This window comes from Diplotaxodon limnothrissa, linkage group LG18 (genome assembly GCF_057381915.1).
Source record: "Diplotaxodon limnothrissa isolate DT_005_m linkage group LG18, D_limnothrissa_male_GT1.1, whole genome shotgun sequence".
NCBI lineage: Eukaryota > Metazoa > Chordata > Actinopteri > Cichliformes > Cichlidae > Diplotaxodon > Diplotaxodon limnothrissa.
The window spans coordinates 24,939,536-24,955,494 of record NC_140613.1 but is presented as its reverse complement, the minus strand read 5'-3'; the positions used below and the strand labels follow the sequence as shown (position 1 = coordinate 24,955,494).

The 15,959-nt window shown below is 40.6% G+C and overlaps 3 protein-coding genes and 4 non-coding genes across 7 annotated transcripts; 1 reads left to right on the top strand and 6 right to left on the bottom strand.

Moving 5' to 3' along the window:
• Positions 1-1,902: 1,902 nt before the first annotated feature.
• eif4a2 (eukaryotic translation initiation factor 4A2) lies at positions 1,903-6,547 on the bottom strand. The gene is made up of 11 exons (XM_085379008.1): positions 6,486-6,547; positions 5,581-5,638; positions 5,346-5,478; positions 4,962-5,101; positions 4,413-4,581; positions 4,226-4,335; positions 3,774-3,917; positions 3,277-3,414; positions 3,097-3,186; positions 2,770-2,849; positions 1,903-2,694 (listed from the first exon to the last, which is right to left on the bottom strand). The coding sequence occupies exons 1-11, from the start codon at positions 6,512-6,514 to the stop codon at positions 2,550-2,552; spliced, it is 1,236 nt and encodes a 411-aa protein (XP_085235134.1). The 5' UTR covers positions 6,515-6,547; the 3' UTR covers positions 1,903-2,549.
• On the bottom strand, positions 3,539-3,722 carry LOC146613730 (small nucleolar RNA SNORA81). Its single transcript, XR_014907118.1, has one exon. It is a non-coding gene; the product is annotated as a small nucleolar RNA SNORA81 (small nucleolar RNA).
• LOC146613729 (small nucleolar RNA SNORA81) lies at positions 4,008-4,188 on the bottom strand. The gene has a single exon (XR_014907119.1). It is a non-coding gene; the product is annotated as a small nucleolar RNA SNORA81 (small nucleolar RNA).
• On the bottom strand, positions 4,673-4,747 carry LOC146613728 (small nucleolar RNA SNORD2). The gene has a single exon (XR_014907089.1). It is a non-coding gene; the product is annotated as a small nucleolar RNA SNORD2 (small nucleolar RNA).
• Positions 5,224-5,298, bottom strand: LOC146613727 (small nucleolar RNA SNORD2). Its single transcript, XR_014907091.1, has one exon. It is a non-coding gene; the product is annotated as a small nucleolar RNA SNORD2 (small nucleolar RNA).
• Positions 6,548-8,761: 2,214 nt separating the features above from the next.
• Positions 8,762-9,801, bottom strand: setd9 (SET domain containing 9). Its single transcript, XM_085378490.1, has one exon. The coding sequence runs from the start codon at positions 9,796-9,798 to the stop codon at positions 8,920-8,922; it is 879 nt and encodes a 292-aa protein (XP_085234616.1). The 5' UTR covers positions 9,799-9,801; the 3' UTR covers positions 8,762-8,919.
• A 294-nt stretch (positions 9,802-10,095) lies between these two features.
• On the top strand, positions 10,096-14,747 carry dcun1d1 (DCN1, defective in cullin neddylation 1, domain containing 1 (S. cerevisiae)). Its single transcript, XM_085377342.1, has 7 exons — positions 10,096-10,133; positions 11,587-11,800; positions 11,916-12,084; positions 13,667-13,797; positions 13,879-13,961; positions 14,056-14,152; positions 14,237-14,747. Exons 1-7 carry the CDS (start codon positions 10,131-10,133, stop codon positions 14,311-14,313), a joined length of 774 nt encoding a protein of 257 aa, XP_085233468.1. The 5' UTR covers positions 10,096-10,130; the 3' UTR covers positions 14,314-14,747.
• The last annotated feature ends 1,212 nt before the right edge of the window (positions 14,748-15,959 follow it).

The window sequence follows — 15,959 nt, the reverse complement described above, 5'->3', positions numbered from 1 at the left end:
TAATAATAACCACTGCAGCCAAGAAGAGAGCCTGATGAGCCCAGTTGTAAGTAAGCTATTAAGACTCGACTGTACGCTGTGTTCGTGTTTTCCTCCGAAAACAATAAGTTCCTTTGGAGCAGTCTTTCAATGCCTCTCTCTGTCTCTGGCAAGAAGAGTTGACCCACACAACAAAGCTATTAAAGCTATTTTTCGGCTACGAGCCGACAGGGACCCCGCCGTATTATGCTGGGCTTACACTGTGCGATTTTTTTAGTCGCGCGATTCAGCTCCTGCTCAAACTGTACGATTGACTCGCAGGGGTTAGAAGTTCATAGGTCATGATGCAGGGTCTCACACTATACGACCCGATGCTCTGATGCGACCTGAGTGCTCACATTGTGCGTCCATAAAATGAAGGTTATGACAGAAATTCTGTCGCTCGCTCTCCCTCTCTGTCTTTCACTCACACAGACACGCCACCACCACCATCAACTTTGCTAAATTGCTAATGAAAAACACTGATCAGCCAGCTGTGATTGAGCAGCAGTGTAGATCCAACTATTTTCAAGGTTGTTGTGGTCGTGATAATTTTGTGAGGCCACATCGAAAAGGCTCGGATGAGCTTTCCAAAGTTCTACAAGTTGTGCCTCCATCGCTTGTGTCCAGATCACACGCTGCACTGCCATGCTGCGCCGTCTTTTTCGCTGACATTTGTGTTTGCGCGTGCGCAGTGTGACAAACTGCGGTGACACCCTCACGACCAAGCGATTGATGATCGGGAGCTCGTCGTGAGGTGTTAATCTCTTCTCGTTACCCCACGTATACTACACGATGCACGACGCACGATGAAGGCCAAAATCGGGCCGATCGCCAAAACGGTCGCACGACTCAAAAATCGGCTCAAAATGGGCCAAAAATCGCACAGTGTAAGCCCAGCATTAGTCAGAGGTCCCTTTACTACAGTTCGGAGTCGCGGACCTTCAGTAATAGTAATGAATCACACAGCAATCGTACATTCACGTTGTTGTAAAAAGCATGATAATATATTAAGTATTCCAAAGTATTCAGAATACGTTACTGTCATTGAGTAACGTAACGGAATACGTTACAGAATACATTTTGGGGCATGTATTCTGTAATGGAATACATTTTAAAAGTAACCTTCCCAACACTGCCCATTTCACAAGCCTTTCACTTCCGCACTTCTCGTACTTAGTACGCGTAGTGCGCGTACTTCAAGCGTTCAGTCTCTTAATTGGGACACAGCCAAAGTGTGATACGTGTACCACTGGTGGTACGTGGGCTCCCTCTAGTGGTACATAGGAACGCCCCAAACATTTTTTTAAAGATTAAATAATATACCATGTTCTGATCACTTGTTACATCCTGTGTATGACAGTTCAAATAAATAACATTCACATAATAAAATTGTGTGTAAACAGGCATATATTACTGTACTGGTGCAATAAAAGTACTTTTTGAAGTACAATTCTCCAAACACTTACATTTACTCAAGCAGGGTTAGGGGTTGCCACCTCAGCATGCAGTCTAGTTCTATAGTCTTGCTAATGACCTACTATTGTTAATCAGCTGTTTCAGCACACTGGACCTCAAGGACTGAAGTTTGACACCCCTGATCTAGAGTCTCATAGATTTCAATTTGTTCACTAATTTTAAGTTTAAAACACGAGTACTATGCTGCTAACGTTGAGCTCATCTTGCTGCAGGGATACCACTAGGTGGAATTGTTACATAAGCTCTACTGCAAGCACTCGCACCACTATGCATCTCTTCATGTCTATGAATGTCAGTTGCAGCACTTAAACCAGTTCAAAAAAATCCTGTTATTAAAAAAACAAAACAAAAAAAAAACAAAAAAAAAACAGTATAAAGCCAGACACCAAAACAAAAGTTGCTCTAAGTTAACTTAAGTTTATTAAGACATTCATATAATCCAAGAGGAGGAAATCTGAAAAGTAGTCAAGGAGGGGAACGGGCAATATACTCTGGTAAGGGTAAAACCACGTCAGCAAAATATAGCCAACCAGTGAGGGATTCTGATATATAGCAAGTGGGATAAAAAAAAAAAAAAAAGGTACATTTAAATTAAACACATTCACGAAGATAAACAAAAAGCAAGTGAATCCTACAGTATAACATGACAAAAGCCTCTATTAAGCAGGCCCACGATACATCGCACATATGTTAGCATAACATAATTTGCAGACTTTATACAGCACTTATACCTTTTAGTCCACAAGTAAGTTACTAAATGGTGGAGAACATCGAATACACGCATCTTAAGTGAACATGGAAAGAAATACCTGATAAGAACCTTAATGCTTATAGACCCCATGGCTTTGCAGCTCCAACCAATCAACTGTCAAGGTCAGAATCTACAACTGTCCAAGAGGGACCACCAAAGAAGTCACCTCGCTTTTAACACATACCAAAATTCTGATCGAAGGTTTAGCATTGAGAAGTTTTTTTTCCCCTCGAATAATAAGCACAATGCAAGTGGACAATCGCTATCACTGCGTTTAAAACAAAAAGAAAAATCTCAGGGCTCAAATCAGGTCGGCCACATTCATAGGCATCTCCTCCACGGTTGTATTGTAAAACGTCTCAATGTCACGAAGAATCCTCTTGTCCTCCTCAGTCACAAAGTTGATAGCAACTCCTTTTCTGCCAAAACGGCCACCGCGACCAATTCTGTGGAGGAAAATTGGACCATGTTAGACTCAGAGGCAACAACAGAGCACATTCTTCCAAAGAAACTCAACTCACCTATGAATGTAGTTCTCACGGTTTGTGGGAAGGTCATAGTTAATGACCAGGGAAACCTGCTGTACATCAATTCCACGAGCCTGGTGTGGGAGGGGAGAAAAAGACATGTTCAATTTAACTCCTTAACAGACAGACTGATGAAGACTGCATATTATTAATGTTGCTCGCGAATAAGTAACAGATTCCTACGTTAAAAGAACCCATTGTGGAGAACGAGCCCTAATCTCCCAAAAGTTTCGACTGCTTGGTCATTTCAGGACTTTTGCAGGATTAAAAACATTTTGGGTTGTAACGTCACAGATGATCATGAGTGTTGATCACACTTACCAGAAGATCAGTAGTGATCAACACTCTGCTTGAGCCAGACCTAAACTCCCTCATAATCACATCACGCTCCTTCTGGTCCATGTCACCGTGCTGCAAATGGAAAATATAGATTAATACTGATGAGCAAAAGCATTTGCTTGCACCAACATAAGATTCAAGCAGGGAGAGGACGTGTCATACCAGAGCAGAGACGGTGAAGTCTCTAGCATGCATCTTTTCAGTCAACCAGTCGACTTTTCTCCTGGTGTTGAGGAAGATCACAGCCTGTGTGATTGTCAGAGTCTCATACAGATCACAGAGAGTGTCCAACTTCCACTCCTGGAAACAAACACGAGGTTATGAGATGTAAAGCACTGTTAACTGAAAAACATCAACATGAAGTCACAGCAGAATCCTGTAGTTTAACATCTACCCCACTTCCATGTTAAATGAGGAGCAGCTATTGTGTAACACAGGATTTCGAGACAAAGGAAACTGGACATTAAGAAAGAGGTCCCTCCTAGCCTCATTTCCAATACCATGCCTTTGATCTCCTTCTCTGGTGTACCCATGCTTACACGGCCACATGAGCTAAACCTGTGAGGCTTGGCTCCTGCAGTTTCAGCAGGGTGCTTTAGAGAGAAGGGAAATTAAAACATTCACAGTGGTACAAGATTATCAGCAGAAATCTTACCAACCTCTCGCTCCACATTAATGTAGAACTGCTTGATACCCTCAAGGGTAAGCTCTTCTTTCTTCACCAAGATGCGAACGGGATCTCGCATGAACTTCTTAGTTACCTCCAACACATCTGCTGGCATTGTGGCTGAGAGCAGGACCACCTGAAGAAGCAGCACTACATGTTACACCACCCCCCCCAAAAAAAAAAAATCAACATAAAATTTGTTACAAGCGTATTAAAAGACAATGCCAATTGTGGCACTTGACCTTGAGATTGCAGCCAAAGAACATTAAGAAAGAGGTTCGACCACATCTCATTTTCAGTCAAGTGCACAATAATCTGCTTCCACGTAAAAAATCTGCTATCATCATTGCATGAAACAGAAAATCTGGATCACACAATTATAGCAGACCTCTGTTGATGCAGAAGGGCATCTTATTTGTTCTCTGGTGTGCGTTGGTTTCTTACTTGAATGTTTGTGCTCAGTTTCTGGAAGATCTCATAGATCTGATCCTTGAAGCCGCGACTCAACATCTCATCGGCTTCATCCAGAACAAACATCTTGATCCATTTTGGAGCTGCAGAGAAATGTCATGTTTGTTAGCAAACATATCACCAATCCGAGCTTCCAGTAAGCAGGACCTGTAATACTTACACAGGTGCTTCCTGTTCAGCATGTCGTACACACGTCCAGGTGTGCCCACCACTATGTGAGGGGCCTCGGCCTGGAGCTTCTGTATTTCACTACGGAGATTGGTCCCTCCAATGCAGGCATGGCAGGTTGCCCCCATGTAGTCACCCAAAGCCAGAATTACCTTCTGGATCTAAGAAGGGGAGATGGGACAGAAGAACTTGTTTAAGATAATGTGGCACAGAGAGCCAGACAAGACTCGCAAACTGCAGAAAAACTGTTTAAAGTGATCAGTAGAGTAAAAGAAACTCTCCATTTCAAGAGTCAGTCCCGAAAGATGGTATGCCATCACATCACTCAGTTTTTCACAGAAAAATTCGAAAGCATTTCACCTTTCAGACCAATGTAGCCACGGACAGAGACTACATTAGCTTAAGAAGATACTCGTCAAATCTTTTGGAATTTGAACAAATCTTTAAAAGATTGTACCTTAGGATCTGAATTAGTGTCCTCAGTACGCTGCTTAGGTCTGAGGTACTGCTGAGGTTTATGGTGACCTCAGGAACAGCATACCTGCTGAGCCAGCTCTCTAGTCGGAGCCAAAACCAGAGCCTGAGTCTCCTTCTGCTCAATATCCAACTGCTGCAAGATAGAGATGGCAAATGTGGCTGTCTTGCCAGTTCCAGACTGGGCCTGAGCAATGACATCATAGCCTGACAGTAAGGGGAAAAAATTATTTTAAGTACATATATTTGTTTCTCAAAACAGAAACAGGCTAAACAACAAAATCATCCTTTGCAAGATTTGACTCATTAACTAATCATTTTACAGTACTGAGTGATCAGCATGAAACAAAGTTATCCCCATGTTTTGGGTAAGTCCCGAAAGATGGTAGACCATCATTTCACTCAAACATCTACAATCCTATTCTGAGTTTAAAAAGAAAAGTGTCTGTACCTTTGATGCAAGGGATGATGGCCCTCTGTTGAATGGCAGATGGTTTTTCAAAACCATATGCGTATATGCCCCTGAGAAGAGTCTCCTTCAGGTTCATATCATCAAAGTTGTCTGTAATCTCATTCCAGTTGCTCTGAATTTTGGGAAAGACAGTACATGGGTGAATTAGTACTTCAATGATCCAGTTACAGCCAAAAATATAGTGCCAGTGCTTGTATTTCGCCATACTACTTACCTCGATGACACCATCAGGCTCCATTCCATCTGGTCCCCCATGGTCTCTATCTCTTGAGCTGTTGGAAATGAAACACTCTTCAATTTTTACATAAAATGTGACCTTAAAAATAAACTGAACGCATGCTACAGCGGTCGTTTCTTCCAGGCGTCATTTAATGTGAAGGCCTGCTGCTCACTCATCTCCAACAATAAGACCGCCTATTTCGCGCTCAGGGTGAGAAACTAAAACACAGAAATTACGTTAGATATGTAGTGAGATAGTCAATCGTAGCCTGGGTTACGCCCCAGCGATCTAGTTCCACAGTCTGGAGGTTCACTGAGCGCACGTGTCAAATTGCACGAGCCGGGCTCCACTGCTAGTCCCTCATAAAATGGCCGCTTACGTAACCTCCAAAGATTTGGCTCCTTATACCCACTGTGGTCCCCGGTAACTCGAGATTAAAATTACATCTGTACACTTTGGATGTACCTCAACATGGAGCTCCGCTTCGCTCACCGTTAGCCAATATGTCGGACAGTTGGGCCTGTACTGCCAACGGTGGCTTCTTCTGAGGCCTACATACAGCCTGGACCGACGACTCTCAATTTGGATAATCCCCAGCTACAATAGTAAACAAAGGGTTCTACTAATCACTACAAAGTCCTGGTATACTTTGAGTATGACGTGGCCAAATATTAAACATTTAAAGCAGAATGCTTTTAAAAGCAGTTTGGAACTACGGTGTGTAACGGAGCAGCTAGCGTCACATAGCTAACAGTTAGCCCCAGCGGTTGGGGCCTAGTTAGCTATTTAATAACTAATTTTGCATAACACTAACTGCAAACCACTTTCTCGAGGTTAGACGCAGATAAATATTCAGCGTCGTTTTAAAAAAAAAAACTCGCCCAAACGTATTCTCTTACCTGTTGTAATCAGCAGAATCGCTAGACATGATCCGTTCCCAACTTCAGCATGCGAGTGGAAAGATCGCTGCTCGAGAATACAACTGCATTTATGGAGCCGGACTATTTTCACCGACAAACTCAGTGCCCAATTTGGCTGACAATAAAATATTAGTTGACTGACTTAATGTTTGAATCACATTTTATTTAACACACTACTTGTTGTGTTCAAATATGTCTTTAGATAAACAATAAAATGTTAAAATTGTTCCAGACTATATTCCTCGGCGGAAGGATATTGCAGTAATAGTGGGTGCTCGGGCTCGCTACCGTGTCTCTGATAGGTCAAAACTCGCTCTGACAAGTGTTGTGCAACATTTTTGGAGAGAAGGTTTGCATGAGGCCCATGCAAGCGGGGTTCAAGAAATAAAATGAAGTTTACTACCACACAGGCAGAGCTAACCGAGGCTTTGCTGTCCAAGTGTGATTATTAAATAACTTTTAATTGGCATAGAGTTTAAAAAGGGACAATGCTGCAGTTTCTGTGTCTTTGACACACTTGCTGTTCCATATTTATCAGTTATGTGTAGTGTTTGAGGCAGGTTTAAACAATTAAAGTACACAGTCACTTCCATATGTGGAGTGACAGATATAGAAGTGGTATCTTGCATATTGTAAGGAAAGCTGATTGGACAGGCAAACTTGTCATAACAATAACTGCTTTGGGGAAAGTGTGGGGAGAAATCTGGAGAAGGCTTCTTCTTGGCATATCATTCAGTAGATTTCTGCTACCTGCTGGACTTAAGCAACTGACAGTTTGTACGAACTAATTCTCTGTCAGTCTCTTGTGTTTCTTTATTCCAGAAATCAGAGACGTTACACAGAGGAGACACTCAAAGACTTATGAAAAAAGGACATTGGAAAGTACTGACAGCTAAGATTGGTTGTACTTATGTTAGGGTAAAAGTTAACAAGCCTTGATTTAAAAAAAAAAAAATCTGATTTGACTGGAGAGTCTATACATGCAGTTTTTATCTCCTGGTGACCTTTGAGACGAAAGTTCAGTTAGATAATGCTTCAATTAGTCTCCACTGAGTCAGAGACTTGCTTTGATAAAGTTACCCAGTTTAGCTGAGCTAACACAACCATTTTCTCCCTGTGTCACCTCTCTACTTTCCACGTTTCACCTTCTTGGAGAAGTTCCTGATTTACTTGGAAGACCTTGGACTCTACTCTGGTTTAGACAATGTTAACTAGATTATTATGAGATTATTATTATAATACATATTTAGAGGATTATTCTCTAAATATGAGAGAAGCATACAATAATAATCAATTGTGAGGCACACTCACGTGACTGGATATAATATCCCTGTTTACTTTAAAAAACAAATTTAGATTCTGTATATTTAAGCCTTCCCCTACAGCAAAGCTGTTTTAATGGCCAGGTTTTATTTGATCTCTGGTAGTCGTGCTTGCATTGTTAGAAAAAGAAAGAGCATATTTCTCCCATATCAGCTTCTCTTCATTGGCTACCTGTTAAATGTAGACTCACATTTAATATTCTTCTCCTTACATACAAGATCTTGAATAATCGGGTCCCATTTTATCTTCAAGACCTTATATCACCCTAACAGAGCACTTTGCTCTCAGACTTGTGGTTCCTGGGATATTTAGTAGAATAGGAGGCAGAGCCTTTAGCTTTAAGGCCCCTCTTCTGTGGAACGGGACAGACACACTCTCTACTTTTTGATTAAGCTTATAGTAAGGGCTGGATAACTAACCCCAAACCTTCCCTTAGTTACACTTCACTGACTGTTTATTCTCCACACTCTCTATATGTTTATACATCACTTTGCATTTAATCAATAGTTATTTTTATGTTTGGCTCTCTCCCACAGTGTGTCTTTTGTCCTGTCTTCCTCCCCTCACGGCACATGGCCGCTCCTCCTTGAGCCTGGTTCTGCCTGAGGTTTCTTCCTGTTAAAAGGGAGTTCTCTGTCCCACTGTTGGGTCATTTGATTGTTGTTAAGCTTTTAGCTAAAACATTTGAGCAACTCTATGGACCATCCAGCAGTATCAGCGCACCACTCTTAAACCAGCACTTGTGATGACTTTTGACTCAGCCAATAAGAGGGAAACTTCATTCTTTCTTTTCTGCTAGAACCACAAACCACAAGTAAGTAGGGTACCATAATTCATATACTTAATATTAAGTGAAATTACTGTCTTATCAACAATGAAAAGGTTGTGGTACACATGTCAAATAAGATTACAAATACTTTATTCATCCACAAATGTTACAAAATTGCTCTGTTAAAGCAACCAACAACAAAAAGCTTTGCCTTTGTTCCAGTGTACAAAGGGAGCGGTTGGATTTTTCCTTTTTTTTCTTTAATTAAATACAGTGGAGATATGGTTTGAATTTCACAGATGCAGGCTTTTGGAAACTATATTAATGCACAATGGTGTAGTAGTTAGAGAAGAGTTCCTCCCCTGCTGAAATGTCCCTGAGCGACACTAGCACAACACACCGCAGACGCCTCTGTGTACCCTGGCTGTAGTTGACGTTAGGGAGATACTGGCGGAGCTCAATGGGAAACTTGTCTGGCAGGTCGTACTCCTGGTAGCACACGTTGGCAGGCCTCTCGTAGGAGCAGTTGTTCACATATTGACCCACAGCCAGGGGGTTATGGGGAGTGTCTGTCAGCCAGCTTGTGTCGCTGGTCAAATAAGGACCTATTCTGTCTCTTCCACTGCACGACTTGAACACCATCCTAGAGATGCCTTTGTCATTTCCATCAACCAGGATGCCATCAATGCATCTGAAAACAAAGGGGTTTCTGATGGACTGAAGAAGAATGGGCTCATAGGGTTGGTAAACAGTTCCGGGATACATTGCAACTGTTGCTCCTTTGGGTACAAATCCCTTGGTGACAAAGACTCCAGTTCCTGCGAAGGATAAAGTGCTAGGCTTCCGCTCAATGCAGAATCCCAGTGTCTGTAACATGGCATCCTGTCCGCACACCGGATCTCCTCCAACCTGCTCTGCTTCACTTGTTAGCTGCAGCATAAATGGAGTCTGGAACTGCCTCTGATGAAACCCATGTTTCCTGAACAGGGCTCTGAAGAGCGCCAGCAGGCTCCGTGAAACCTCCTCATCGGGGACTAGCTTATCTTTCGAGCGCTCAGTCACCTTCCGCAGTGTTTTCTCATTTTTAGACAGGTTGAAGACTACCCAAGGCACAAACCTGTGTCGGTAGGACTTCCATTTGTTCTGAAATCTTCGCAAAACAACTGTAAACATCCAGAGACTTGTTTGTATGTCGGACATTGAAGAACGAGGTTCTTTGGATGAATCGTCGAGTCGTTTCCGATAACTTGCTTCAAAATAAAAAAAACAAACACTTGTTGCTATTTCAAAACGTAGAACGAACTTTAAATTTGTTTTGCTTAAATATCTTTAGATATGTATTTTATGTTTGATAAGGAACAAAAATCAATAATTAACGCTTCTGGAAGTTGTATAGGTTATAGGCTATAAATTGTATGCTCTTATTTTGAAGAGCTGTGATTCAACCGGAAAAACTTTTTACGCGACTTGTAAAAACTTTACGGGCACTAAGCCAGCTGGATGGGAGGAAGAGTAGCCCGGCAGTGACAAACATGGTATGAAATTACTCTTTTTTTATTTATTTTATTATTGTTTGTAGGGGCAAATATAACATGTACCCATTCACATAAACGTATAAAAACACATCTCTTCGGATTCATATCATAGTATTAAAACTGCTTTTAATACCTTAAATTCGCCTGAAATAATGAAAACAAACAGCCCTCTCTCCTTTAGCATTAGCTAAGTAGCTCACAGTGGGGCTAACCAACAAGCACAGTGAGCTAACTACGATTGCTATCATTTAAACACATAAAATGACAACTTTTAGATCGTTGTCGTGTGGAATGCGTAACTTTATCAGTAGTATTGATATTAAGACAAGGAAACCGCCAGTCAATACACTAGAAGTCGGTAAATGCAATCAGCATAGCATATCGCTGCTAGTTCCCTCTTACTGTGATTTAGATGTGTTTCGCCAGAGTTCACTGTAGCTAACAGCTAGCCTACCCTTTGTGGTTATTGAAGAGCGGCACGATTATTTCGTTCAGTACTGAGATAACGATTATTTATAATTTTTTCAATTACAGAATTGTTTTTATTGCAGTGCCACGTAAAGACACCGCCTTCATATCTTTGTATCAAAATACAAAAGTCACCTGAATTTAGTGCGCCTCAGAGAAGGAAAAACACTGTACCAAAACTTAATACAAACTTAAATCAGCAGTGCACTTCTTTCACATTTACATTGTGCTACATCCCTGTTAATTCAACTTTATAAATTACTCTTTGCAGAGACATCAGGTCTTTATTCACCTGGCCCATGTGCATTGCCTATAAGCAAAATCTAAAGTTTCTCACTCCATTCAGTGTACCTGCATGATGGATGTGAATAAAACTCGAAGCAGTGTACTTCACATATGGGAGATCCTATCTCTAGCAGCATTGCCACTTTAGGAAAGTAAATAAAGGAGATAAATCTTTTGTTTGTCCTGTATGTTTACCCTTTACCTGAAGCCTTTACTACTCACTATGTTTAGTGGACAGAAATATTTGGCCAAATAGAATCTTGATTGGCTGTTGATGTCAGCGTGTCTTTGTGAGCTGCATGGATGTGCAGACTATATTACTGTTATAAGGTAACAGTTATAATTGAGACACACAGGCACACGGTCAGGTGCTGATTTAGTGAGCATTTGATTTGCTTTTGCTCTGCGTTTTGTTGGTGAAGCACACATTTCAGTATTTGCAAAGTCACATTCATTTAATTGTGGGAGGCTAAAATCGTACTTGAGATTAAAATGTGATTAATTGAGCAGCCCTAGGTTATTGTGTGAAAATTCAGATGGTACGCTTTGCAGTGTTATTGTAATCTCCCATTCTGTGCAAGTCGCACAGGGAATTAATACGTGAAAAAATTACTCCATATTGTTGTTGCTGCCTCATACCTTCAGCTATTTGTGTATTTTGGCTATTTGAGTATGTGCCCTGTGTGTTGTGTCTGTGCAGAACAAGCTGAAGTCCTCGCAGAAGGATAAAGTTCGCCAGTTCATGATTTTTACACAATCCAGTGAGAAGACTGCAGTGACCTGCCTGGCACAGAATGACTGGAAGCTAGATGTTGCCACAGATAAGTTTTTCCAAAGTCCAGAGCTCTACATTTCAAATCTAAAGGGGGCCTTAGACAAGAAGAAGCTTGAGCAGCTGTATAACAGATACAGAGGTATAGAAAAAGCACCGCTATAATGTTTCCATTGGTTAGAAATTGTATACACAGCACAGGACTGAAATTAATACTCTGAATGGTTAATCAGTTAATTCATTTTTCTTGTTCTTAGATCCTCATGACGACAACAAAATAGGCATTGATGGGATCCAGCAATTCTGTGACGACTTGGGTTTGGACCCTGCCAGTATAAGCGTCCTTCTCATCGCCTGGAAGTTCAGGGCAGCAACACAGTGCGAGTTCTCGAAACAGGAGTTCATGGAAGGCATGACAGAACAGGGGTGAGAAAAACATTTTCAGATGGTAAAAGAAGAGGGGGGAAACTGTGTTCCTATGTGTGATGTGCAACAATCATTCAAACACTGGTGTAACTTTAAGTAAGACTGATGGGGTGGATTGTTGTGCAAATGCACGTATTCATTTAAAAATGCTTATTTTGTGATTTTATTTGGAGAAAGATGCAAACATATTTCCGAAATTGTTTGAGCACAGTAAATGTAAATAAAAACAGAATTTAGATTGGAAAAGTTTTTAAATGCTGTATTTCCTAAAAAAATAGAAAAAGACATCACACTAGAGGTTGAGTAGCAACAAATTTAATTGTTTTTTTTTTAAAAATAATATCAAATTTGATATCAGCATCACATATCAAAGATTTTGGCACAGAGGCATAATTCCCACTGTGTTGCATCGCCTCTTTTTATGTCACCGTTAGTGCTCTTCAGCTCTCGCTTCATGTTAATGCGGTACGTGCTGACTGTGGGTTGACATTTTTGAAGTGAAAAAAAAAAATTCCTTTCCTGTAAAAATTGTCATCTGAACGTAGTATAAAAAATGGTCGCAGTTTCCTGGTCTGAAAAACCCGCATTCTTTTTAATGGCCTCTAGGAGGCGATAGAGGTGTTGCAAGAGAAGTTCTGGTCCCATGTGGAAAAACGGCTTTCTACTTGGACTTCTGGAAACAAGTTTCTGCTAAGCTCATGGGCTTAGCATTTAGCATTTCAGATCATACTGAATAAAGCATTGAGTGTTTTTTGCAAATTTTGGTCAATTTTAGTGTCAGAATGGACGATTGTCCAGGATGTGTCTGTTGACCACAACAACTTGTGCTTGATCAATCTTAGCCACGCCTTTATTCAATGTCCGTACATCTGAATGGGCCGCATATGTTGCTCCAAAACCTTCACGTAGCGTTAAGCATTAACGGTGCCTTCACAGATGTGCAAGTGATCCCTTCCGCATGCTCTAATGTGGCTCATGGGAGCCTTTTGCACACAATCATGTTAGTTAGCTGGGAGGTGTTCCACCAGGTGGTGTTTTGCGGGTTGCAAAGATTTTCTAGCTTTGTTCTTCTGGTCTGACCCATTTTTTAAAATTGTTTTTTTTTAACTGTGTTGCTAAAGATAAACAACTAAATAAATAAAAATGAGCATATTGTTCAAAAAGTAATAAGAAATATCAGTCTTTATCTGATCTGATCCGATCCTCCTTATACTACGAGGCCAATCCCAAAAGTAAGGTCTCCTATTTTGTATTTCCTATGTATTTCGAAAACAATAGGAGACCTTACTTTTGGGGTTGCCCTCGTACATCAGTTTCATGTGGGGCTGAAACGATTCTGATGATTATTATATTTTGCTTTTATTTACATTTTACACACTGCCCCAACTTTTCTGGAAACGGCGACACCAAAGTAAAGTTCTGTGATAATTTACATTTTTATGCTATAAAATCACTGACAACTGTAAAGGCTTCAGGGTCTGCTTGGACTTTGTCAGATATAAACCAGTTGCTACATTTTGCCGCTTCCTTTTTAGCCACTGGACAGCAACAGTGTTTTGTTTTGTTTTTTATCCTTCTGCAGGTGTGACAGCATAGAGAAGCTAAAAGCTCAGCTGCCTAAGATAGAGCAAGAATTAAAGGACTCAAGGAAATTTAAGGACTTCTACCAGTTTACATTTAATTTTGCAAAGAATCCTGGCCAGAAAGGTTTGGGTAAGAATCCTTTTAATGCTCATTGGCTGTTTTTGTTTTCTTGGTTGAATTTCTTTTGATTGAATACTGTTTTTCTTACAGATTTAGAAATGGCAATTGCATATTGGAATTTAGTTCTCCCGGGAAGATTCAAGTTCCTGGACCTGTGGAACAAATTTTTAGTTGTAAGTTTACAATAAATAAATCATAACAAGGCTATGCTAAGTACGCAGGTATCATCGTTTCTCAGAAATAAACTTTGCTCCTCATCCTTTGCAGGAACACCATAAAAGATCGATTCCTAAGGACACTTGGAATCTCTTACTAGACTTCAGCACGATGATCACGGACGACATGTCGAATTACGACGAGGAAGGTTTGTAGATTTCTCGTTGGCAGTCATGTCTTGAAACGTGTTATTCAGAGTCAAATCGCTGAATCTGTTTTGCTTCTTCGATAGGAGCGTGGCCCGTCCTTATTGACGATTTTGTGGAGTTTGCGCGACCACACATCGGAACCAAAAGCACTGCAGTTTAAGGTCCGCTCTCACTGAAGTAACAGCCATGAGAGGTTTCTACAAAATCAGTGACTGGAGGACAGTGGAGTCACGCTGAGCTGGGAACTATGTTGCCTTTTCAACCCTCAGGACTGAAATATTTTACACAGCAGAGACTTTATATATATTATGTGTATGTACAAAAGGCATATCCGTTTGTTAGTTAACACGTGATAGTTTGAAACTTTTATCTAAAGTATTGGGCTTTTGTGTGCGCTCAAGCCAACTAGAGAGGAGTCTCCATTTGATCCCACGTGGGTCTCTGATGTGGTTGCACTCCGATACAGGTAGATATACACACTTGAACTGTAATGTAAACACAAGGGTTTGCAAAGAGGATGTCGTTCTTTAAATACTGAATTTTAATACTAGTGTGCATTTCCTGATTTTGGTTTTATGATATGTTTGTGTTACAAGTCAGTATCAAACATTGATTGTAATTTTTTAAATCATAATGCTGTTTGTTTAAACATGGATGCGTAAGGATAAAATAAATAATTCAGTTTGGTCTCTTTAAAGTTGCCAAGCCTCTGTGCATTTATACTTAGAAAGAGAAAATGGGACATTGAAAGTCAGTCTCTGTTTGGTTTATTGCCAAATACCCTCATTAACCTTTAGAAATGTCTTAATGTTTTATGGCACAAATCCAACAAGGTGCTAGAAACATTCCTCGAAGATTTTCATCAGGATTGACATGACGGCATGACAAAGATTTGCTGGCTTGATGATGAGAATCTTCTGTTCCACCACATTCCACTGGACTGAGTTGAGGTCATTTGAGTACAGTGAACTCATTGTGGTGTTCATGAAACCAGTTTGAGTCCAGGCAGTCTTTGTCATTGAACTGTAGCCAAAATTTCCTGTTACTGGCTGACGAGAGGCACCTGCTGTGGTCTAATGCTGCTGTAGCTCATGTAGTTTAAAGCTAGATGTGCTGTATGTTCAGAGTTGCTCTTCTGTACACCTTTGTTGTAACAAGGGGTTATTTGAGTTATTGTTGCTTTTCTATCAGCTGAAAACAATCTGGCCATTCTCCCATGACCTCTGACTTCAACGAGGCAGAGAACTGCTGCTCACTGGATATTTTCTCAGGAGATCAGCAGTTTCTGTAATGCTCGGACCAGCCTGTCTGGCACCAACAGACATGTCGCATTGAGAGTCACTTTAGTCCCCATTTTGATGCTTAGTTTTAAATTCAGTAGGCTGTCTTGACCATGTCTACATGATAAAATGCATTGAGTTGCTACTATGTGATTGGCTGATTTTTAAATATTTACATTAAGGAGCAAATTTGATATGTGATGCCATGTTTTATGATCGGCAGGTTAATGTCCCCATAACTATTAGAAGCTTCTTTAAGTTTGAGGTTGTTACAACTTAACGGACCTGTGGTTTTAGGTAAATCCAACTGATTCTCATACAGCTGTTTCCTAAAATAGTAATTAATCAGTTAGAGAATTAGAGAGGTAGGCTATAATATGCTTAGTTGAAACGGGTCATTGGATTTTGTATTATTCTTTTAACATCACTGATGGAGATGTCAACTGAGATGGCAATTCAAGCAGAAGCTGAAGCACATCTCAAAGAGGAAGAGAAGTGATAAAAATGGAAACAAATTTGACGTCAC